Here is a 26247-nt window from a genome sequence, read left to right as displayed (position 1 = left end):
AAACTCTAGTAATGTTTTAAAACATTTAAAATTTCAATAATTGAAAATCATCCTCCATTTATCTCAACTGAATAATTGTCACATCTGTGACCTTTCAAAATCATTGAAATCTCAGCAACCACTTCTCAAAAAATGTAAAGCACTTATAATTTAAATCAAGTAAAAAGTAATCCTTGCATATGAATTAGTTCAGGAGATCACATCTAGCAAATCATAGTAATCCCTACATGTAAGTTAGTTCAGGAGATCACGTACATTAAAATCAAATAAATAGAAGTCATAATAATCATTGCATTAGAAAATTAGTTCAGGATATTACATTAAAACCAATCAATTCAGGAAACAATAATCTTTGTATATAATTTAGTTCAGAAGATTACAAAAGAAGACAAGCAATTCAATAATATAAATAAACTACAAATCGATACTCATTCATCTACTGATAACACAAATCACCACAACATCAATATTAACATCAATCAATTAATAATAATTCACATCCCTTATACAACAATCATCATACAATTTATCACCACTTTGGTACTACTGTATCGATTATTACCACCTTGGTACTACTGTATCGATTATCATCACTTTGGTACTACTGTATCGATTATCACCACTTTGGTTATCATAACTTGATATACAAATTCACCAATCTCAAACAATATTGAAAAACTTTTCAAAGTATTATTTTCACACCTCAAACCATCACCCAAAATTGTACATACTCCATTCAAAACTCAAAATCGACAAAACCGTCTTTTCTTCCCAAATATATTTATTTCCCTCAAAATCACATTGTACAACAATAATGATAAAAACACACAAAACATCATGCTTTTCATTCCACCAAACAATTCCAACTATATTTCACAATCTACTCAATCAAAAATCATTTGTAACAATCCCTTGTTTTCACTTATCCATGAACTGTTGACGATCAAGTTCATATATTTCAAAACAAATATGATTTTATAGTTAATAATTAATTCTACTAAATTATCACATAACTAATTTATCACCGAAAACAATGTGAGATTTACTCACCTCTATATCCTGATGCATCTTCACACACAAACCGAGACAAGCACAAAATCATCAAACTCTGCTCACACAATTTCGTCAATCACCTAATCACATCAAGGTCACACTTAATATGACACAAAGTACACAAGCATTTAAGTTCGAAACACGTGAGCTATAAATCGAATATTCGAGATGAAACCTCATCGGAGACCACCTAAGGCCTCTAAAGCACTTTTAGGATCAAACCGCCAAAATAAGAGGACGATCCAAGGGTCGGATCCTCATGGATCGAAAACCAAACAAATCGAAACTGCAAATAATCCAACTCAACCAAAAAGTCGAGCAAACACGAAAGTAAACATACCCACATGTTCGTATCGACGAATGGAGGCTAACGGAGCAAAGAATTGCCCCTGGAATGGTGGATGCGCCTCCACGTGCAGCCGGGTCGACTTCAAAACCAGGAGGATCAACTCCACCCAACTTGAAGATCACAACACAATGAACAACTTTCATAACTGGCACCAAGGCTGATTTGGCCTAGATCGAGCTAAATCAAGCCAGAAAAATCTCCACTCTTGAACCTCAGTCCGTGATTTCTCACTCCACACTTTGAATCAATCTTCAAGGCTGGTATAGATGGAAATAGCATGAGAAGGGCTAGAAAACCTAACCAATTTCATGCCTTGCCGTGGCTGGAGGAGGAAATGCGAACCGGGTCGCGCCCCCTTGATTTCCGCCATTCGATCCGCCGTGTACGGTACATCTAGGAGCAAGCCAGTGGTTGAGGGAAGAAGATAATGAAAATCTAAGTCGGTTGGTGCCAATTTCACCTCCGGGGGATGCCGAAAACTCGAGATAAATCCGGGTCGGGTCGTTGTTTCAGTCCAGGTTGAGGGTTTGGGGAGAGAGAGAGAAAAATCTTCAGGAATTTTCCGGAAAATTTCCAAAAACGGAAAGTGAACCCCATTTTTCCAAAAATTCTAATTTATATTAAATTTCCAAAAGTGGAAATAAATTCCGATGACCATAACATTTTCATACGAACACCGATTTTCGCGTGCTGCATGTCCACGAACACGTATCGACGCGCTCTACAATTTTTTTGAATGAAGTTTTCGGAGAAACTCAACGAATAAAACGTCAACCCTTTGACCCCTCGAAAATAAAACGTTTCGAGAATTTATTCGTCCGAAACACTTTCACTCCACCCCGAACCACGTAATCGCACTAACAACCCACTTAATAATTTCTAGAAAATTATTTTAAATTAATAATGAATTTCCGGGTATTACAAATTTCTTGAAGTTGTCTTGAGGCTAAATAAAACAAAGAAGTATACCTATCTTGGTCATTTTCAAAGCAATACCTTCCCCAAGACCCAAGTAGCTAGCTTTCTTAATTTGCTTTCAAACATTTTTCAAAGGATTTATAGCCTTACATTCATATATTTCGATCTTTTTATCCACTAGTAGGAACTAGGAAGAAGTATCTTGGCAGCTGTTCCTCAATATTGCTTCTCTACTTTCATTTTCAATTATTCAAATCTGTCCACGTCATATATGTTTATATATTGGCGGGATCTAGCTAGATAGAATGTCTATACAACGTGAGATTTTACGAATCCTTCCGACGTGCAATGATCAAAAGTAGTGATGATTTTGTAAACATTTTTTCTCTAAGAAAGTACATATATAACAAAGAAATTTTCTAGTGGAGACTGTAATTGTTTACATAATTCAATTAATAGTACATATTTTGATATTACACTACTAGAATAATGGTCATTAACGGCTCACAAAGTCCGTCATGAAAGACAAATTTCGGCACATAAAAAAGCGCCGTAAATGGGCATGTCGTAAAAGACAAAACTCTTTTACAGCATACATAAAGTAAGCCGCAAAATAGCCCACAAGCACGCCGTTAAACACAAAAATCAGCGCTGTAAAATAGTTTTAAAGATTCTTATTTTCGATTTTGAAATATACAAGCATGCAGTAATTGACCAAACAAGCACACCGTAATTGACCACAGAAGCACGCTGTAAAAGATAAAAATGAGTGCGGTAAAAGGGTTATAGCGATTCTTACTTTCGATTTTAAAATACAATAGGATGCTGTAATTGATCAAGAAGTACACCGTAATTGATAACAGAAGTACTCGTAATTGATTTAAAAGCACGGCATAAATGTGGTCGTCGGATATATTTTTGAACATTTACAACGTGCAATATTTGAGCCGAAATTTTTTTTTCCTGCACATTTTGCGATACCATGCCATTTCAAAATCTAAATAAATCTATATAATTTATTGAGATAAAACTATGGATGGCAAACTGCAAGTATCAAATTACAAATTGTAAATTAATTTACCAATAACAATTCAGTACTGTATCAAAAAAACTTTATTAAACCAGCAATTTATCTAAGGATTCGTAAAATCAAATACATGCATGTAGCTAATATGAAGCTAATCACTCTTTAAATTTTAAGATTAAATGATTAATCTAAGAATTAAACTTAAAATCCATGGCCAGGTTCAAATTGTTTTAAAAAAAAAAGTTTATTTTATTAATGTATACGACTAGCTAGAGTCGTACAATAGGGCACATCCAGATTTCAAAATAAAGTGTGGAGCGTGAGTGAACCACTCAGATTGAATATCGAAATTAATCAAACCCACGACTAGCTAGCTAATCTGTGTGCCACTCTATTGGTGGTTCTAGGAGCTAGCATGCTATAGTACAAGCTGAGTGGAGGTCCGAAGTAGCTACCGAAAGAGGAACAATCCTCCTCCTCTGTAGTAATTTCTTGCACTGCAACGAGGCTGTCACTATGAATGATAGCCTTCGAAATTTGCATAGCCTGAAGTAGCTCCAACCCCATATAGCTTAATAGCCAGCAGCTCAATATGCAGAGGAGAAGAGATTAAGTTTTTTCGAGCAGAAAAGGCAGTAACACAATCCCCCTCTGGTTTCTGATGACTCCACCAGCTCCTCCATAGTTTGAATGAATTGGAAATGGATCCGTCCACATTTAGTTTCAGAAAATCATACTCAGGAGGAGTCCAAAACTCCACTCGTTTGTTAACCACTTCTGTTGTACTGCTAGCGCAAACATTGGCCTGCAAATACTCTTCATGGTCAGGTTCAAATATTCATATTACTCACTAAAATAAACCTAATCACACAAAAATCTGTTGGAATTTTAAAAGATTTTAAAATCTTGAATTTAATTTAATTTAATTTTCCATTTTGAATTTGTAACTTATGCTTTTAATCCTATAATTATTTGGGGGTTAAGTTTCATTTTTGGATTTAATTTTCTGATTTTATGTGGTGTGTTTTATGATGGAGGTTACATGAGATATTTGGAGCCTATAAAAGACAACAATGTTTCCCAAGTTGTTTACAACAAAAGGGTTATCTCTACTCCTCATTTGCATACTACTACTTCGATTACTACTTTCCATATTTTACTATTATTTTGGGCAACGGTTCTATGACTTGGAGATTCTATCCGACTGTGAACGTGCTCATAGCGGACATTTGGTTGCTTGTATTGGGGTCGTATCTTGGAGTCTTATATATAGACCGTCAGCGCCTGCACGTAGGGAGGCTACAAAGGCTTTAGGACAGCGTCCTTTGACGTGTTTCACCATACCAGGCTTGTTTTCTCACTTTAGTTTTACTATATATATTACCTATTAGCATATCTATTTTGTCTTAACTTTTCTTTATTTTATTTTACCAAATTCATTTTCTATTTTAATCAATTTTACAAAGGAGAAAAAAAAAACCCAAATTTTACAACAAAATCCATTAGCAAAAAAACGAGGGTTTGTCATCCAATAAAAGAAATGAAAAGAAAGCCAAATCCTCCATTGCGCAGCTCTCCTTCTAAGTTCTAAACTTTGAATCATAGTCGAAGTCTCGAAGATAAGTGTAATTCTCATTGAGGTCAACGTATTATATCCCCCTCCATGGGTTTGAATAATCTTAATAATACCTCCTAATTAAAGGGCTTGAGTTTTGCCTTCGATCTTAAAAAAAAGAAAAGAAAAAAAAAAGGTCTTTTGATTTCAGCTGTTTCTCTTGTCCATCGTTTTGGATTTAGAATTTACAACTAGAGCTTGACCACTAAAAATGAGCAGATTGAAGTGGGGTTGAAAATTGCCTCCCTTTACCTTGAAAGCCACATTGAAATCATGGCTTTGATTCTTGAATGTGATTGATCCTAATGGAAAATGGAAAATTGACATGAACAATTAAACCCACTCATCCTGACATGAGCTTCAGGCCCTGCCATGCATGTATGACTTCAATTAAGGTTGATAAAAATAAGCCTTTCAATTTCGAGGGCCCTTCCTAAAATAGTCGATGTACTTAGCTTTCAGACTAATTTATGTGTTGTATAACCCGGCCTTTGTTTTAAATTTTATCTGGAGATCGACATATGTTGTTTTTTCTTTCTTTGTTTTGGACAATAAATCTTGTGGTTAAGAATAATATCCTTAATCATAGTTAATTGTACATTGTTATTACTATTAGTCTAGTACCATTTGATTTAGTAATATTAGTGTTTTTTTTTAAGTGAATAATCTTGAGTTCGACTCACGGATCGATTAGTAGTTGTAAATTCTAAGTTATAATTTCTTCAAGTTTTTTTGACAAGAAAAAGAGATTTCATTAACCTTATTGCTAAATCATCTTTAGCAGCCATTTTTTAGTTAAGTTTTAGCCAAAGTAGCTAAAAAGTCATTTTGGCTAGCCACTTTAGAAATAAGTCTGCATCAGTGTTCTCTACTTCAGCTAGTTTTGAATTTATATTATTTTATAAATTAAGATTAAATAGTTTAAATATATTTATAAATTACATAAAATAACTTAAAATGAAGGTTATAAATTAGAGAGAGGCTCATCTCGCTCTCTATATTTAGGAGCGAGATAGCTACAAGTTATAATGGAGAGCCACATAGGAGTCTAGTGCAGCTGCTAAAATAGATAAAAAGCTAAACATGCTCTCTAAAATAGCTAAGAAGCCAAAATAGAGAGTCTGCTAAAGATGCTTTAGTGCAACTGCTAAAATTGATTGCTAAAATTGACAAATAGTTAAACATGCTTTGCAAAATAAGTAATAAGGGGCCCAAATAGAGAGTATGCTAAACATGCTCTTAAATTCCTTCTTTTAGGATAAAATTATTATATTAAATAAGGTAGTGAAGTTGGAGACTAGCTCCCACCTCCATTTTTCGAGCATTAGAGTATCGATCAGGTAGAGTTTGTCATGTTAGTGACTTCAATTTTTGTACATTGATCCATTTAAAAAAAAAAAAAAAATATTTCAAAAAAAAAAAAAAAATCTTTTCAACCTTATAGGGGGGATCCGTATTTATAAAACTCAGCTTTATAGCTAAAAAAAAAGTACTGAATATAAGAAAACCTTAAAAATTATAATGCTCTTCTTTGGTGCAAACTAGTTTGAGTAGTATTCTCTAGGGCTATAAGCCACTTGGTGACGAAGAAATTTTTTTGAGCCGAAAATGTCAATCATTGTGCAATTCAACAAGCAGTACAATAATGACTTGCCCTTGAGGGGCCGTCAGAAAAAGCCATTACTTAAAACATACTATATTAGCAAACCCCTCCCAAGAGACCATGCCATCAACGCCGTCAGCGAAAGCTTCTCCTCTACCACCACGATCGCATGACAGAGGGCTAGAAAACAGGCGACGAAACTTTTGCCTCGCCCTGCCCTGCCGCCATGCAAAGCGATGATTGGAGACAGCCAACCGGTCATGCACCCACGAAGGCGAAGAGTACTAGACGGACGACCACGCTATTGCAGGATCTAAGTCTATAAACACCAAGAATCGCAACCCTGCTTAAAAGAGTCCAAACAAGGACAAAAAAGGAGCCATGATGACGCAGAGAACCACCACCATCACTTAAAAGGATGATTGGAGAAAAGGGAAAACCCAGCCTTGCCGATCGTAGGTATAACGCTGCAACTAGGGGTTAGCTAACATCAAACAAGAATCCTTTCGTGGGAGAGTTAGAGAGAAAGACTACATTTTGCTAATTTCTAACCATGATTGATGACATCAGTTGGTGACCAAGAAATTAGTAGTTTTATCTTTGGTTTTAATATCAAGAGTTAAAATAATGCACTAATATCACCAAATTGTGCCGAGTTTGGATAATCAAAGCCTAAACAAATTAAAGAGCAGTAAAAAAGAACACAAGCTATTGTGCCGCATACCAACCCTCCATCACAATCTTTTATCTACTCAGGTAACCAATTTGATTTTGTATTTAGTCATGCTCAACTGTCATTTGATTTAGATCTCATGATGAAAAATAATGTGACAGTTGAAATGAATTTATTTTCCTTGTTATTGTCCTCTCTTGGATTTAAATTCAACAACAATTGTCCACAACTGAATATAAATTAATTGACTACCAGAGCATGACTCAAACTATTCTTTTTTTTTTTTTGAAATAGAAGTTGAATGCATTAGATCAACAACCAAAGGTTAGAGTCTACAGAAACTTACATAAGAAATCCGGCAAGAAAATCCGAACTACCTACCTAAGCTAGAGCAGATCATTAAAATCTCTGGGACGCTCACATTTAAGCGAGCCTATACAAGAATGAAAAAACCTCGCCTCCTACGGAAAAGAAATCATTCAACTAGCTCTCACTTGTCAATCACGCAATTGTGGTACAAGTAAGATACTAGAAACGTCATAGAAGACTCATAGAAGTTTATCCAACCTTACACAGTCTCAATACCCTAATACATTGGGGCCCAGACTGCCTTGACCTGAGACCAAGCCCGTACGTAGGCCCAAACCCAAAACAAGTTTTGTCTAGCAGGAAAGCCTTCCTGCCTCATCAGCCCAAGATTGAGCCCAGGCCCAACGACCCAGGCCCAACCCCAAGCAAACAGAGGAGGAGCCTCTCTGCACCTCTGCTTCTTCGATGTCGCCGTCGTCATGTCCTTCGGCGGCAAACCCTTGGACCACCATATTGAAAGTGCACCAGAGCTCGAGACCCGCCTCTTTGCCTCGACTTGACCGACCGCTTCCTCACCACCAGCGACCTCGATCGAGCCTGACGGTGCACCAGAGCCCAACTCCTCCCTTGCAGCGAACTGCACTCTTGTGTAGCCGGTCGGAATGCTGCCCTCCCAAACCTCTGTACTCCGGTATGACCCAGAAGCCCAGACCAGAAACTCCGATCGAAGCCTCCAACCTGCGCAGTACAATCACCGCCTATCACGTCTCACACAGCGCACATGCTTTCCTCCACAGCCCGAGAACTAGCACAGACTCATCAAGCCTTCGCCGGTGCTGGACGCGATCAGATCCGAAGGCCGCCGCTTTGCTCGTCGCCCTAGGCTTAGGAGGCTTAGGGTTTCGCTTCTGACTCAAACTATTCCCTTGTCCCCTAAGTATTGAAAATCAATGACTAAAATATCGAATATCGAGGATATTTCGACAGTCTCAAAAACGGAAATTTCGACGGAAATATCGAGGAAATATCGATATCGATAAATATTCGAGAAAAATGATGGAAATTTAGATAAAAACCCGGAAATTTTAAATAAGACCTTTGGAATGTTATTTAATCAATTATCTACTATATTTCAAAAGAAAATGTTGAATAAACATTGTAATATATTGACTTATAGTAATTTAAGATAAATTAGTATATGCCGAATCGTCTGATATTTCATAAAATTTAACTCAATATTTTTTTATACTAGATGAAAAAGTAGATATGATTAATTCAAATCAACAAAATAGAGTATAGAAACCAAATACTTAGTAATATTAAATAATAGTATACTTAATTTTGTATTACTGAAAATAAGAGTATAAGAAATATATCTATTTTGAAGTATGAAGCTACAAAAAATGAATTGTGTGATGGAAATATTCTTGTGGTAAATTTTTTTTTTTATTGTAAATTGGATATTAATTAAATAGTTCTCTTAATTTCCAGATGTAGAAGTAAAAAATATGGATATACTGGCATATGGCTTCGGGTTTGATTCAAAACTACAAACATGTATATATATTGGTTTAGGTATCGTGTGTATGCTATATATATATATATATAGAATGCCCTAAATAGCCAAATGGGATTGCAGCGGCAATGGTTGAGTTGCCTTGGATTTCTCATAAGCAACTGAGGTTCGAATCTTGTTGATTGCATGCGATTTGCATTTTTAAGTACAAGTTCAAATCTCAGTGGGCGTGTGGGCCCCAGAATTTGTCTGAAATGTCACTCGCGTGGGCCTATGCTGTCTGAAATTTCGCGATATTTCTGTTAATATTGATGATTTCGGGAAATATCGCAAAATATCGCGATATTTCGAGAATCTCCCCCAAATTTAATTGGTTGATTAGGAAAATATCGGACCCCTAAAAAAACGAAAATTTCGCCGATATTTCGGTGATTTTTTCGATTTTTTAGTCCTTGTTGAAAATATTATTTTGTTATTAGTCTTTTTTTTTTTTTTTTAAACATGACAACTCATTTATTGATCAGCAAAACGTACCACACATAATAATTTGCCCAAAAGGGCTGTAAAAAAAACTATTACATGAAACAATTCTACCTTTTTAAAAAACTATGAAGCTCATTCAAAAAAGTCCTAATTCATCCATGAGTAATCATTAGGGGCACAGATGAATTGAACGCGCTTGACGTCACATTTCAGTTATCAGCTGAAGAAGGTGCATTTGCCGAAAGCAAACCCTCATCCCCTTTAGCTACTTCCTCCATAACACTAGCATTAGACTCCACAAGAACCATGGTTCCATCATCAGCTGCTACTCCTGCCACTAAGAGCAAGTGCAGCGGTTGCTCTTTGACCGGACATAGATTTGATGAGGTGTTGACCTCAAAACATCAAATTCTCTCTTCCACCGGGCCGAGCTTGACCAGGCAAAGGATGGCTTTTCTTGACCCAGGACAAGAAAATGGGCAATGGCTTGACATATTTCTTGACCAGTCGAAGGGGAGTGCCAGCTCGGCTGAAGAAGGAACGTGGCTGACATCAGCTGAATCAAGGAGAGGGAGACGCGATGAAGACGTGCGTGAAGGCCAGAAATTTTTCGCGTAGCGCCGATAATTGCGGCCTGAGTGGGGACGACGCGATTTTGTCGCGTAGCTTCAGTGGAGAAACAGTATCTGGTGACGTGGCATATAGCTGTTGGTGTGTTTTGATTTTTGAAACCAACGGTCAATTAATATTGGCCGTTGGTTGCAATTGATATGTGCAGATCGACGGTATCTAATTAACATGCATGATAACTATATAAACGGTAAGAAATGGTAACTAAAAAAATTGTAAAAAATTCTAATTTTTTTCCTATAAATACCTACCATTTATTTTTACATCTCACACCAAAAAAATTATATTTCATAGTTACACAAAGTTGTTCATTTTTTTTAAAAAGAAACAGAAAAAAAGTGTAAAAAAATTCAATGAATAGTGGAAAAATAAAATAATAAACAGTACTGACTGTTTGGACCCAAAATGAACATTTTGGCCTGACAAGGCATGTGTTGGAGAAATTGAGCCAATGTCAGTGGCTTAAGCTATATATTGTCGACAAGCTCGAAATATATATTTAGAGGCTAAATAAAGCCTACTATGGAAGTATGACAAGTCAACTTTAGCATATTTTCCTACTTCGGCTAGGAAAAACCGAGCTAGACAAGGAAGGAGGGGTGGCAGACTAACCAAATGAAATCGAAATGTGCTGAAACTTTCCAGATCCATTCTAGACAGTCCAAGGATCATTTCTTATGAAGAGTGCAAGAGATTTTTTTGAGTGGAAGGCCTTCAAACAATCAGCCCAATTTTCTACAGAAGCAAAACTGGAAAACTGGACCTGTAAGAGGTCCAGCAGCATTTTCGGCCCAACCACATGGAATAAAAATCTGAAAATTTGTCAGGATGATCTACACTCATAGTGGAACATTTCATATGAAGAAGTCGAAGGCATATAATGAAGTCTTGTTGGAGAAATAATTGAAGGAATAAAGGGGCAGAAACTGACCTAAAACCAGCTCAATATTCACATGTTCATGTTTCCTACCCACATGAAGAAAGCTAGATGCTTTTCTCTTTTTCCTTGGATATATTTTTCTTCTACAATCTCTTTAATAGATCATCACCACTTCCATGTTGCTGCACCTTCATGCTTTGCTTTCATTTCATCTTTTCTCTATCTTTTCCATATTTTACAAGTGAACTTAGATCTACTTTCATTATTTTTCTTCCACTCATCATTTCACTCTTCTTTTTCTTCCCTATATAAACACCTTCTCCTCTCATTCTAACACACACATTCACATTCAACAACAACATCTCTAAGATGATCTAAGTTCTCTCTAGAGCAAACCTCTCTAAGAGCAACTCCTCTCCTTCTCTTTCGCTTAGCGGTGATCACACTCCTAGTCCTAGTCTTCTCAGAAGCCGACTTTCAGTGCCACCAAACCCTCTGTCAACGTGCTTCGGTCCTAGTCTCCTCGGGAGCCGACGGTAGTGCCGCGACCACAACGGTTACAGAAGCAGCCAAGCAAGGGTAACGCCCTAGCAACCCAGCCAAGCTAAAGTCACGCTTTAGCAAGTTCTCTCTACTTCCCGGTGGTTCTCACTCTGCTCGATCTACAACATCGAGTATCGATTTGGTGACGCAAGAAGATCATCAAAAGTCCTCACCACGAGGCACAAAGAATCCCACGACGAGGTTGGTGCTCTCCTCGTCCACAATTGCTTGAAAGAAGTCAGGTCAAGGGACACCCCCGACGACCGCACCCGAACGGTGCTGGCACGCCCGCGCAGAAAAGAGACTGTTGACCAGCTGCAGCAAAATTGGAGCCAAACACTGACTGGTCAAGAAACTGAACTGGTGGAAACCCATGTCTAGTGGCAGTGAACATTTTCTTGACTGGTCGACCCCTTGACTTTTCGACCTTGACATTTCTTGACTACGGGTGAACTTGCTCTAAGGCTTTGTCCGCACTAGCTGCATCAACATCCAGGCTTGGTTTTGGAATCCTAGTCCTACCAGGCTTGAAACCCTATTGTTTTGTATTTGTTCTTCCTTCCCTTAGGGAGACCCTTCTTCTTAGCCGGAGAGATAGTAATGACTTGATGTTCATTTAGGAGATCAAAGCAGTCATCAACCTCCAGAAGTGTTTTGTCCTACACAAAAGCAGTTTTGGTCCGTTTACCACCTCGGATTAACTCAGATGGAGGCGCCTGTCTAATCCCCAGAATTTTTTTTTTTTAATAGTCTTGCTCACAAGTAGATTTCAGATTTATATATCTATACTATTATTTTTTTTTTAATAAGGGGTTTGGAACCCAGCCTAGCTGGGAGGCTCAGCCCCACGCCCGGTTTCATTTATTATATTAATATTATGCAAAGAGGGGGACATAAAACCTGAACCCCGTGCACTAGAATTACACTGACAATAATCCTCGTAGAGAACATCCTGAATAATAGCAGGAGTCTCATCTAGCCAAACATCATCAAGCAAAGATAAACTAGCAAGGTGTGCAAGTCTATCTGCAACACCATTTGCTTCTCGGTAGATATGCTGAACTCTAACTGATTGAAAAGCAGACATATAATCTTTACAATCATCTAAAATTCGGCTTACCTCCGAAAAATTCTTCTCCCCACAATTGAGTGCAGCAACCAGAAGGGCAGAGTCGCTTTCAATATCTATATCCGACCAACCTTGGTGTATACCAAGAAGAAGACCAGCTCTGCACGCCTCCGCTTCCATATTAAGAGCCGAGTGCGCATGCACAAAAGGTCTTGCCATAGCCGCAATACCCATACCCTCATCATTTCTGACTACTACACCAATGCCTCCACGACCACAATCAGCTATAAAAGCCCCATCCACGTTAAGTTTGAGTCGACCTCTTGGCGGTTGCTGCCATTTAGTGAGAGGTTGTTTCTTCTGCTTGCCAGATTTACCATGCAGCTTTTGATACTCCTCCAACTGGCTACAACACCATTGTAACATATGCATGGGCCTGAAGTACCCATCCTTCCAGACCAGACTATTACGTTCAGTCCAAATGGTCCAAAAGGCCATGAACAAAAAGTCAATCTGGTCCGACTTCAACACATCCATCAGATCACAAACCCAGCCCATTAAGCAGCTTGCCGGATGCCCTTTCGCGTCCAACTTTAGTGGGCTACACTCCCAAAACCATCCCAATGCTTTACACCTCATAAACAGGTGCATGCATGATTCTTCTTCTTGATTATAAAACACACATGCATAATTTGGCAAAGGAACTCTACGTAATTTCAAAGCATACCTGGAAGGTAGAATGCCTTTGAGAAGTCTCCAAACAAAAAGTCGCACTTTGGGAGGAACATTTGCTCCCCAAACTTTGTTCCAGTATACTCGCAATGCTCCTCCCTCTCTATCTGATGATGTAGATGCCCTATTTTCCAAGCCAATAGAATTATGAAACACCTGATACCCGCTTCTAACATTGTAAAAACCCTTCTTGTCAAAATGCCACATAATACGATCCTCCGCTTGACGAAGGCTTAGCGGTATCGAAGCAATTCTTTGGACCTCCTCCTCATAAAACAGTTCCCGTAGCACCTCAATTAACCATTCTTTTCGCTCACCATCAATCAGGGCCGCAACTTGCCAATCTTCTGTCCCCTCCATAATAGGAGAGAAAGGTCTGAAGGAGTGAGGCAATGGTAACCACAGATCACTCCAAACTGAAATATTGCTCCCGTCACCCACTTGGAACCGAATGCCTTTTTGTAATACACATCTTCCGGAGATAATACTCCTCTACGTATATGAAGCTCCAGTTTTCAATTCTGCCTCCATGAAGGAACAATGTGGATAATATTTAGCCTTTAAAAGTCTAGCAATCAGAGAATCCGGCCTCTGTATAAGTCTCCACCCTTGCTTGGCTAATAACGCCAAGTTAAAACTATGCATGTCACGAAATCCCAAACCACCCTCACATTTCAGACGACAAAGCTTGTCCCAAGAAAGCCAGTGTATCTTCTTCCCCTCTTCAAAATCCCCCCACCAAAACCGCGCCATTAATTGATGCATCCCAGTGCACAAATGCTTCGGAAGCTCAAAACAACCCATAACATAAGACGGAATCGCCTGAGCTACTGCTTTAATCAACACTTCCTTACCAGCAATACTAAGGGTTTTCTCCCTCCACCCTTGAGTCCTAGCGCGAATCTTCTCATTCAAATAGACAAAAGCTTCTTCCTTTGAATAACTGATTTCCGTCGGTAGTCCAAGGTATTTGTCATGTTTCTCAACCCTTTGCACTCCAAGAATTGCAGCCAAAGCCTCCTGAAACATAAAATCAACATTCTTGGTAAAGGAGATGCAACTTTTTTGGTAATTAACTTGTTGTCCTGAGACGAGTTCATACTCCTCCAAAATGCCTTTCAGTGTAAGACAATCCACCATCTCTGCCTTGAAGAAAATGAACGAATCATCTGCGAAAAATAAATGGCTAATACTGGGAGCACCAGTGCAAATTTCCACCCCATGCAACAAGTCTTCCCTCTCCGCCTTCATAATCAATTTGGATAGAGCCTCCGCACATAAAAGAAACAGATAAGGAGAGATTGAATCCCCCTGCCGCAAGCCTCTAGACGGAATCACTCTACCCCTTGGTTCTCCATTAACAATGAAAGAGTAGGAGACAGTGCGGACACACCCCATAATCAACCGCACCCATTCACTACAGAAACCCATTCGTACCATCACTGCCTCCAGGAAAGCCCACTCAACACGATCGTAGGCTTTGCTCATATCCAACTTCAAAGCACAGTAGGCCTTCTTCCCACTTCGTCTCCTCTTCAAGCAATGAGAAATTTTGAAAGCCATCAGAGAGTTGTCCAATATTAATCTGCCTGGCACAAAAGCGCTTTGAAATGGAGAAATTATAGAATCAAGAAGAGGCTTCAACCTGTTAGCCAACACCTTTAAACCAATTTTGTAGAGGACATTACACAAACTAATCGGTCACAATTGAGACATATGCTGTGGAATATCGACTTTCGGAATCAATGTCACTAAGGTAGAATTCACTGACCGCAACATCTCATCTGAACCCATGAATACCCTTACAGCTGCCGACACATCATCCCCAACGAGCTCCCAAAAATTTTGGTAAAAACACGGCGAGAACCCATCAGGGCCCGGCGCCTTAGATGGGTGCATACCTTTAATAGCTTCAAAAATCTCCTTATCTTCAAGAGCCCTGGTCAGCATGACGTTATCATCATTTGAGATCATAGTAGGGATGGCTTCTAGAACATTCTGGAAGCCTGCATGGTTGGAGGACGTAAACAACTCTTGAAAGTAGCTTAGCACAATATTTTCTATTTCCTTGTCTTTCATACACCAAGTCCCCGAGCTGTTAAACAAACCGGTGATGGTATTCTTCTTCTTTCTGTTACTAGCCCTCTGATGGAAAAATCGTGTGTTCAAATCTCCATCTGTAAGCCAAAAAACTTTAGCTCTTTGTCTCCAAAAGTCATGTTCTTTCCGTAATAGTTCATTCAGCTTAGCCTCTAAAGCGAACCTGTCGGTTTCCGGAGCTGCCGAAGGTGAGGAATCAAAAAATACAGAAAGTTTTGCCCTCGTAGCCTCAATCTCCTGTTTAACATTCCCAAAATGTGAAAAACTCCACTCTTCCAGGGCCCTCCTTGTATTTTGAAGTTTATTCCACAAAATCTGGAAGGGATCAGTACCAACTCTACAATCCCAACCCAGCTGACCCACTTCTTTACATGTCTCTTCATTTAGCCAAAACTCCTCAAATTTAAAACGTTTCTTCCTCTTCTTTCGACGGGGTCTCTGGTCTCTCACTTCAAGTAGAATAGGTAAATGGTCCGACTTAGAAGGATTTAGATGTCGAACAAGAGACGCCGGGAAAAGAGACTTCCAACTTTGACTATCAGTAAACTTATCCAATCTAATCTTCACCTCTTCACCTCCCCGTATACCATTCCAAGTAAATTTCGGACCCACCACTTTAAATTCTCCTAACTCACAGAACTCCAGAGCCTCTTGCAACCCTGCCATCTGAGAAGCACTACGACGAGGACCTCCTAATTTGTCCGAAACCAACGAGATCTCATTGTAGTCTCCCCCAACCACCCATGGTAGGTTGCCTTGCAAGCTAAGATGTCTTAACAAATTCCAAGTCCGATGCCTATTTTCAGCTTTCGGTTGTCCATAAAGTCCCGTAAATCTCCAACTTTTCGGGTCCCCACGTCGCTCAACAGTAACATCAATATGACTTTCCGAATAGGATTGGAGATCCACCTCCACTTCATCATTCCAAAGTAAACAAAGCCCTCCTGCCCTACACACACCCTTACCCTTCTTTTTTTTAACGAACCTACAATTAACAGCTACAGCATGCCTCCACCCAATCTGATTCCGTACACTAACCATCTCCTCCGCCGTACACAAAGTCTCACTAAGAAAAATTATACTGGGATGATTGAGGGATATTATCCCTTTAAGCCCCGTCACTGTCCAGGGGTTCCCAATCCCCCGACAGTTCCAACATAACACATTCATTTCTCGTGATGGGTCATAACCGGACCCATCACGGTAGAACGGTTCAGAGCACGTCCGTCACTCATTGAAGAATCTCCAGAAGACTGCAAAACCAATGGCTTCCCTTTTTTACTTCCTCCTACTGCAAAAACTCTTTTACCCCTAGTCTGCTTTTTGGTCTTAGGCCTTTTGATCTCCGGGACCTTCCCAGCCTCAGTCCGGCCCCCAGAACCCTCAGTTTCAGAAAAGTGCTCAGCCTGCTCACCCACCTCCTCACTAGAGTCAGCACATCCCGGCCCATTCTCTAGCCCACCCAACAATACACTTCCTACCAGTACAGCCTGTTGCTCGCTAGAGATGGGCTGAACAGGTCTACGCCCAGACCCATCCTCCCTTTCCACAGCCACAGTTGACGTCAGCCCAGTCAAGCTCGAAATCTGCTTAGGTGGGAAGCTGATTTCACGCCCAAAAATTGTGGAGACATGCAGATTGACTTCCTCAGATCCCCCCAAATTATCTTGGTCCTTCCCTACCTCAGTATTATTAACAATAAGAGCCTGCGGTAATTCAGGACAGCATTTAACTTCAATATCCCGTAAATTCTGCAGTCCCAAATTAGGGTACTCTTCCCCCACCGTCACCACTCACCATCCTCCGTCGCTTAGGTCCACGGCGACTCTCCGCCTCCGCACAGGTTTGTGCCCCATCTACCATCATATCTTCCCCCCCACCGTCGGTCTCAGAAAACTCCTCCATCTCCGACCGCCCTCGGACCATGCCGGACAGAGGGAACTCCGGCGCCTGCATAGACCAACCACCTCTGTCCTTTTGGGTAAAACCATAGCGTCTGCCTTCTCTAACTAATCTCTCCATCGCCTCCGCTCTCAGACGAGCCTCCTGCTCCAAAAGCCACTTATCCTTCCGCTCCGCACATAACAACACATCAAACTGCTTCTCCAGAATCATGCCAATACTATGTAAGTGGCAGTGATTTGAATCATGGTTCAGCATTCCACAGTAGAGGCAAAACACTGGTAACTTTAGATAATCCAATTCGAAACACGAAGCTGTAATTTGTCATGGAAGCCGGATCGTTGCAATCCGCCTCAGTGGTTTATTAGTGTCCAATAAAACCCTAACCTTCATTGTCGTCCCCAAGTAAATTCTGTCAACCGGATCCTCCATACGCACAAATCTACCAACCGCATTCCCAATCCTCCGACCGGTCTCCTCCTCCATGTAAAGTGGTGGGATGGCCCACGCCCTAACCCAGAAGAACTGCCAATCCAATGAAATCTTGAGTAGATCTTCCCTGCCATCTGTGGCAGAGATCGCGAAAAGTGCCCTATCAAAGTGTCATGGGCAACCCCTCAGAACTCTGTTCCGGTCATATTCGTGCGTGAATGAAAAAACAATTCGGTCACTCCCTTCCAGCGCCCGTGCCGAAACCCTAGGCGCCTCCCATCTGTTCTTCTTTGGCGTCCACAACGCCCTCATCGTCCCTATCAGAGACTCTTTTCGGTAAGGCTTATTCGTCAGCAACTGCCCCACCAACAGATACCTCTTCGGCCTCCAACTCCCAGGTTCATCCGGTAAAACGATCTCTTGTGCCTCCTCCTCAGAAAGGACCAGTCGTCTCACCATACTTCCCAGTTCGTCCTCCTTGGAAACCAACAACGTGCACACCGCTTGGTAACACCCACTCGCTTTTTTGAACCAATCTACCATACGTTATGAAGAAACACAACTGCAACTGAGGATCCAACTGTCACCTTTGATCGGAGCGACCAATGCAAAGGAAACCCTAACCCAGCCGCTCTAGAGAGAGCGAGAGAGGGAAGGGACAAAAAAGATGACACTATGTTTAGCTTATATCTATACTATTATTAAGAGAAGAGAGTTTGTCAGTCAAAATAGAAAAATTTTACCAAAATATCCCTCAAATATTAAAAAACATTTTTTTTTTTTTGAGAATGTAAAAAACATTTGAACTGAAATATTTGAGAAAGACAAAATTGTCAATTCGCAAATAAAAGAAAAACAAAAAAAATCAAAATTAAAATATATGCAGCAATTTTCTCCACAATTTGTGGAATAACTTCCCACGTAATTATCCACACCCATAAGGTGTGTTTGGAGTCTAGTTAAATTTAAAACTAAAATTATAACAATTTAAAATTTTGTATTTATTTTCAACAGTTAGATACTCTTGCATGCGTTACAGTTTCAAGAAACTGATCCTTGGATGTGCAGGATTTTCCTTTATTTATATAACAAATTACCACTAACTACATTTTTTATCCAATATTTACCATTAACAGGCCTTTTTTTTATATTTCCCTTGCGGTACTGTTCATGACCCATGTGCAAGGCCCATATCCTGTGCGGCCATTTTCCTACCAATTTTTTGAATTGTTCTGTTAATGAGAAATTACAAAAATAACCTCAACTGATTTCTAATGGTAGCACTGACCCTCAGTAGTGTACTGACCCTCAGTAGTGTACTGATCCTCAGTAGCACTCAACAATAAATATATTTCAGAGATCACATTATCTACCAAGTTAAACAGGTAGAAAAGTAAATGTAAATTTTCCATGTATGCTGCTTCGCATAATGCTGCTTCGATTAATTTGTGTATATGATAAATGCAAATATGAGTACTGACCCTCAGTAGTACCAATCCCATAAGAAACTAACAAACACAAAACCAAAGCTACTGACCCTCAATACAAAAGCACAAGTCTAAAACTATGATTCCACAGCAGGACTATAGACACTGATTCCACAAAAACAATAGATATTGCATCCTTTGGATACCCAGCAGCTCCTCAGATGTAACACCAGGTATTGACCCTGCAGAAATTAGAAATTATGACTAATTGACTGATGAAACAAATTCACAAAAAGAAACAAATTCAAAAACGATATTCCAAATGTGATAACCATCGAACACAACGGTTTACATGCACAAAACCCAACAACTAACCCCAATCTGTCAAAACCTCACTGCCCTGAAAATTTGAACACATCTTTTAACAAAAATACATCAACCACTTTCTGACTGTATCAACAATTAGCTAGCAATCCCGATTGAGCTCCACAACTTTAATATGAAACCAAAAATTTCAATAGTGAACATAATCACCACTCACCAGGCATGAAATTCTTTGTAAATTATGAAACTAAAACAAATTTCAGTCACTTTTGCACAGAAAGAACAGATCAAACCAGTTCAAAGCTACTGACCCTCAATACAAAACCGGAGTCGCGCCCTAGCTCGCCGCCTCGCTTAGTAGCTCGCTTCGCCGGCTGCTTCGCCACCGGAGCCTCGATTTCAGCTTCGATTTGTTGCTTCGCCGCCGAAATGGAAGAGAGGTTTTGATTTTGGGGCCGGCTGCTTCGCCACCGGAGCCTCGATTTGGTGCTTCGCCGCTCGCTTCGCTTCGCCACCGGAGCCTCGATTTGTTGCTTCGTTGGCTGCCTCGCCACTGGAGACTCGATTTGTTACTTCGCCGCTTCGCTTCGCCGGCTACTTCGCCACGGAGCCTCGATTTCAGCTTCGATTTGTTGCTTCGCCGCTGAAATGGAAGAGAGGTTTTGATTTTGGGGAGAAATGGATCTGAAAGAGATACGAGAGAGAGAGAGCGAGCTCTATCGTGATATACGATGGCAATTTTTGTAATTTCATAAAAATTGTTTTGTCCTTTCTGTCCTTAATGTATAGAATCGTTACTGTAACTAAAACTTATTTGACCGCATGGAGACCGCGTTTGTGTCCCTTGCGCATGGGAAAGAAATGTAGGATTTTGTAGCTAATGGTCATTAACTCTTATTTATACCGCTAACCCATTATTTATTTAAAGATTATATAATGTCCCTCACGTACCATGTAATTGCTAGGAATGTATGATTTCTGAGGCCCAATTACTTTAGAGTGGTATATATTAGTAATTTAAGATGCAAAACGTGTGCGAGGCCCATGGCTGCGAACAAGGCGCGAAGTGACGTCTACTACCAGAGCTCTTGTCTCGTACTCTATAAGCTTTAGCTTTTCATACGAACGCGGTTCTTCTGATCGAACGGTTCGGATTACTGACCCTTTTCGTCATCTCTTCCACGAAAGCACGGAAAGCCGGTCTAATGGAGTCGCTGCCGTCTCCCCAAAATCCCAAGTCTCTCTTTCTTTCTTTACTTCGCTCAACAACAAAACTCTCTCTTCTTCTTCTTCTTCTTCCTCCTCTGACCCTTTATCACTTTCAGGAAGCGACTGTTTTCCGATACTGTGAGCAGTTCTCCGAGCATGGACGAGGACGACGTCGTCTTGATTTCCCCTCCGGTTACTCGGACTCGGAAATCACGCAAAGGCAAAGAGGTCCGTTCATACACTATCTATAACTCTATCTTAACTCGATCACGAATTCTATCTTACTAGTGATCAGTCTACCTGTGATTTTTTATTGAATTTCGATCATGTTGTTGTAACGAAATCAGTTATATTCATGTCATGTACTGTTTTGGTTATCATTCAATTGGGATTTCAGCAATTTTGTTTAGGTTGTTTGGGGATTTTTATATCTACTTGACTAGCGATTGTATAGGCTTTATAAAGCTTAGTTATTTTAGATAATGCTTTTAGGATGCCCAAACCCTAGGAGCGAGTTTGCTCAAACTCTAGGAGTTCTTGTAATCTTCTGTCCTATATAGGGTTTACCCTAGCAACCGGGTAATGTAGGCAAATTGTCAAACCTTGTCAAGAATGGCATTTTGTGCTGTTTTGCACGTGTTCTTCTAGGAATTCAAGATCTGAATTCCTAACAAAGTCATCACATTTAGTTATGTCGCTATAAAGAACAAGCATTTAGGTTAGGTTTTTCTATTCACTTACTAATACGCATTGAGGAGGTTTTCATTCACTGCTTCACTGTTTATAGCAACCTGTCCTTCTCATTTTAATCTTTGGAAAATTTTCTGTCTCTCAAATTTTGGAAATAACCAATTGCACCCCAACATAATGTGTTCTCTTAAAAAAATTACTGAATCGACACTTTACACTAACCATATCTGTTATAGAGTGTATGATTTGACATTGTGTTATCTATTAGTATATTGTTTGGGTGCTACTTATGGCAATTTCTCTAGCATTTTTGTAAGAATTGATTATTTGCTAGTCGATCTCTCCTCCCCCCCCCCCCCCCCTCTCTCTCTCTCTCTCAAGGTAAAGGATTATCTTTTTATTTTTTCTTCCCTCTGAAGTCGTGGAATTCAGCTGTATGTAACCATGTATAGATATGTTTACATTGTATGTCTGTGAATTTCTGTTAGGCTGTTGTGCCGGATGTGATTGAAATTGATGATGATGAAGATTCTGACACTGCAGTGTTTATGGATAAGAAGAAGGTTCGCAGAAGTAATAAAGTGAAGGCCATAAAATACTCTTCCGATGATTACCTTGATCATCGGGCTAAGGTTTATGATTAATTTCATACTGCAGTCGTTGAATATTATCTTTTTGTTTTCGTCAAGTATTCAATGTCACTGTGAACCATCTTTATCATATTTAATAATACCAGCACTTTCAGGGAGCTGTGGCCAATAGTTTTATTAGTTCTGGTAAGAGTTCTTCCTCAGCATCACACAAGGTTGACTATGGTGATCTTTTTTTGGATGAGATAATCGATGTCGATGAGTATGCCCGACTGCAATCCCATTTCGATAATGTGGAAATTCCTCCTGGAGTAGAAGCACCTATGCCACCTATCCCCTGGTTGTTGAATCCACCTAAGAGTATTGAAACTGCAGTTTCTGGAAGTAGTTCTTTTGATAGAAACTATCAGCAGGCTGCTAAGAGTTTTGCCTCAGCATCGCATAATGTGATGGACTTAGATGGCCCCAGTTGTGATGCATCTAGTTCCAAGGGTGACTATACTGGTCTTTATTTAAACGAGTTTATAGATATCAATGAGTATGCCCAAATGACGGCTTATTTTGATGAAATGGATGTTCCTCCTGGAATAGAAGCACCTATCCCACATAGTCTCATGTTGTCAGATTTTAGAAGCAGTGTAAAATCAGTTTCTGGAAGTAGTTCAAGCTTGAAGACCCAAAAGGATAGTGTTAGTCACTCTCTTGGGATATCATCATCTTGGAAAATTCCACAAGTTTCCAGCAGTAAAAAGAAACAATCTTATCTGCAACACCAAGGGAGTGCTTCTAGTCTCCCAGTGGGAGCAGAATCATCAGTATTTCAAACACAAACTCAAAACAATGTCTCTGTGAAGCCAGTTTCTAGCATGGATACAGAAAAAACTATGGGGAAGGTAAATGGTTTCAAACAATTTGATACAGTTGAAGGTCATTCAGACCATCATTATACTAAGACGAGTCATTTAACAAAGCAGGTGAGTTTAGATAATGTATTGCATTTGAATTTGCATTTTCATATCCGTACATACTTGAGTGTACTTGATGCTATTCTGATTTTACTCCCTTGACGGCTTCAGAAGAACTGGGCAAAGAAAATTCAGGAGGAGTGGAAGATCCTGGAGAATGATTTGCCTGGTGAGCCCTTATGCATGAGTTTTATTTTATGGCAGTAATGTATTTCTGGTGCAGTCTTTTTATCTGGTCTAGGGAAAAGACTTTTGATCATGCTGAGTATTTGAAATTTGGGAATTGACAATATCTGGAACATAGATGTAGACGTATCTATGTTTGTTTTGATACGGTAGAAACTTTGTTGCACTCTTCCCTAGTGTGCAATAATATATAATTCGCTTCATATCTGAACCCTGAGCTTTCCTCTTTTAACATTGACAGATATGATATTCGTTAGAGTTTATGAGACAAGGATGGACCTCTTGAGAGCAGTAATTGTTGGAGCGGAGGGTACTCCTTACCATGATGGTCTCTTTTTCTTTGATATTTCCTTCCCCAGTGGTTATCCCAATGGGCCACCGGTATGTGATTGATGTTTTTCTGGAATTAATTTTTATCTACTTACATCATGGGTTTGACTTGGGATTTGGTAATGCCAGCATGTCTACTACCACTCTGGTGGCCTTCGACTAAATCCAAATTTGTATGATTGTGGAAAAGTATGCCTCAGCCTTCTCAACACCTGGTCTGGGGGCAAGCAAGAGATGTGGATCCCTGGTAAGTCAACGATGCTTCAGGTTTTGGTATCTATACAAGGGCTGATCTTGAATACAGAGCCCTACTTCAATGAGCCTGGATGGGCACCTAAGAAGGGTACACCAAGCGGTAAAATGGCATCGAAGAAGTACAATGAGGACACGTTAATCCTATCTCTAAGGACAATGGTGTACATGATGAAGAAGCCTCCAAAGGTAAGAGTTGATATCTTCTTTTCATTTATTTCTTAATACTACTGGCCGGTGTCAGTCTTCTGCATTCTGCAATGTGAGATCGGAATTGAAATTTTATAGGTAATTTGGCTTGTTTTATCGTCATGGTCCAAGTCATCAAAAAGTGAACTTGTAAGTTGTGACATATGAAAAATTTCCAAAAAGGAAAGTCAAATATCACATATTTTTTCCTAAATCATGTCCACACTAAAATATTTTTAAAGTCAGTTTGATGACTTGAGTTCGTTTTTTACTCATGCTAAGTGATCTTTCATGCTTATGCGAGCTAGATAGAATTGTAAATATCTTTAGACCGACTAGAAGGGGATTGGAAATTCATGATATGCAACGTATACATAATTTCTTGATAAAATGATGTAGGGGAAAACTGGTGTTTCTAGTTGTCTAATGTGGAATGTTAGAAATTGGACTAGAAAGCTACATATCAAATATCACTTGAGCACACGGTATCTGGTGAATGCCATGCTTGTATAAATTGTGTCCATTTGTGAGTTTCAACATAAATTCTCAGCTATAACTGTGCATTTAATTTAATGCAGTATTTTGAGGAGTTTGTTATCGGGCATTTCCGCAATCGTGCTCATGACATTCTAAGTGCATGTAAAGCATATATGGATGGAGCTCAAGTGGGGTGTCTAGTCAAAGGTCAGATTCAGGGCGTTAATGGTAACAAGAGCTGCTCACAGGCGTTTAAAAATTCTGTAGCTGGGTTTTTGCCTACTCTTGTCAAACAGTTTACACAGATTGGTGCCAAGGACTGTGAGAAATTTTTACCGCCAACAACAGTCGGGAATAAGCAGAATGGTAGCATGCCTCAGGCTGCAAGACCAACGGTTTCAGAATGGAAGAAACATTTTTAGTATCTACTTTGAATATTTATTATGGATGTAACTGATTAGTTAACTCTCCTATAGTGGTCGAATCTCCTTTGTACAGGGCATAAACCTTGCCACTTTGAGCAGAAATTTTAGAAGGTGTAGTCTTTGAAAAGTGTAAAGCGTTCTGGATAAGTTGCATTAGCAGAAAAAGTTTGGAGCTCCGATATTTCCTAATCTATCTATATATGAAGAGAGAATTTGTCATGTTCAGTAACATTTTTAAAAATAATTTTTAAAAATAAAAATGAAAAAAATGTTTAAGGAAAACCAAAATTGGGAGAGAATTGAGTCGTACTTTCATTGATAATAGGAGCCTATTTATATAGAGGATTACAAGACATACTATGTACAAGGAAAGATAATCGTACAATTAATCGGATATCTATGAATATCTCCGAGAATATTTCTAACTCATAACCCTATTACAACTAGGTCAAGTAACTTAGAGTTTGGGCCAGACACATATTCTGGATTTACTTGAACACTCCCCATTGTGTCGCCCAAACGTGGTGCTCCTCTCGTTACCTCATTAAAAACCTTGCCGAGTAAAAAAAACTGTGGGACAAAAATAACCTCGGTCGAAGGGGAAAAAGAGCACAACACACCCTTCACGTTTTGAGACCATACATGTAGACATCTCCCCCTGATGACTACTGTCATGGGAGTTCGGATAACTTCCGCAAATGATGCTACCAACATGTTTAGTGGAATTTAGGCAATGACTTAGTGAGCAATCCTGCCGCACTGTCCTCAAATTGAACCTAGTTCACTTTGATCTTGAGGAGAGTTTGTTGTTGCTGATTATCCTTGGTGTTGTCGCTTTTGATGTAGCCTTGCTTCATTTGTTCAAAACAAGCAACATTATCCTAAATGCTCGTAGGCTCATCTGTGGCAGACTTCAAACCACAATTTTTCGAACATGCGTAATTATGGATCCAATCCATATACATTCACGAACCACTTTGTGAAGAGCAATGATCTCTGCATTGTTCGAAGATATAGCGACTAGGGTCTGTTCTATAGACCTCCAAGATATCACGGTCTTTACCCATGGTGAACACTTAACCAGTTTGAGAATGACCTTTGTGTGGGTCAGAAAGATACCCAATATCATCAAAACCTTCCAAAACACATGTCGTTCTGGGATGGGGATAGAGGACGCAGGCCAGTGTTGGCGGCGTTCCTGGTGTGTGATGGGTCCGAATCGATTATCTCTCTGTAGGGATAGAACAAGCCCATATCAATCGTACATCTCAAGTACCGAAAGATATCTTTTACACCAATCCAATGGCGTCGCGTTGACGCAGAGCTATATCTAGCTAACAAGTTCATGG

At 39.6% G+C, this 26247-nt stretch overlaps 1 protein-coding gene across 2 annotated transcripts; it reads left to right on the top strand.

Moving 5' to 3' along the window:
• Positions 1 to 20637: 20637 nt before the first annotated feature.
• On the top strand, positions 20638 to 25123 carry LOC133727952 (probable ubiquitin-conjugating enzyme E2 26). Of its 2 annotated transcripts, XM_062155366.1 has the most exons (8): positions 20638 to 20822; positions 20911 to 21022; positions 21973 to 22116; positions 22230 to 23048; positions 23151 to 23208; positions 23467 to 23606; positions 23685 to 23996; positions 24575 to 25123. In XM_062155366.1, the coding sequence occupies exons 1-8, from the start codon at positions 20791 to 20793 to the stop codon at positions 24893 to 24895; spliced, it is 1938 nt and encodes a 645-aa protein (XP_062011350.1). In that variant the 5' UTR covers positions 20638 to 20790; the 3' UTR covers positions 24896 to 25123. The 2 variants fall into 2 exon arrangements, with proteins under 2 accessions (XP_062011350.1, XP_062011351.1); XM_062155367.1 differs by lacking the exon at positions 20638 to 20822 and having other exon boundaries at positions 20888 to 21022; positions 22028 to 22116.
• Positions 25124 to 26247: the final 1124 nt, after the last annotated feature.

The sequence above is a fragment of the Rosa rugosa genome, chromosome 2, assembly GCF_958449725.1.
Source record: "Rosa rugosa chromosome 2, drRosRugo1.1, whole genome shotgun sequence".
In the NCBI taxonomy this organism is placed as follows: Eukaryota; Viridiplantae; Streptophyta; class Magnoliopsida; order Rosales; family Rosaceae; genus Rosa; species Rosa rugosa.
The sequence above is the reverse complement of the archived record's forward strand: the minus strand, read 5'-3'. Positions and strand labels throughout refer to the sequence as shown.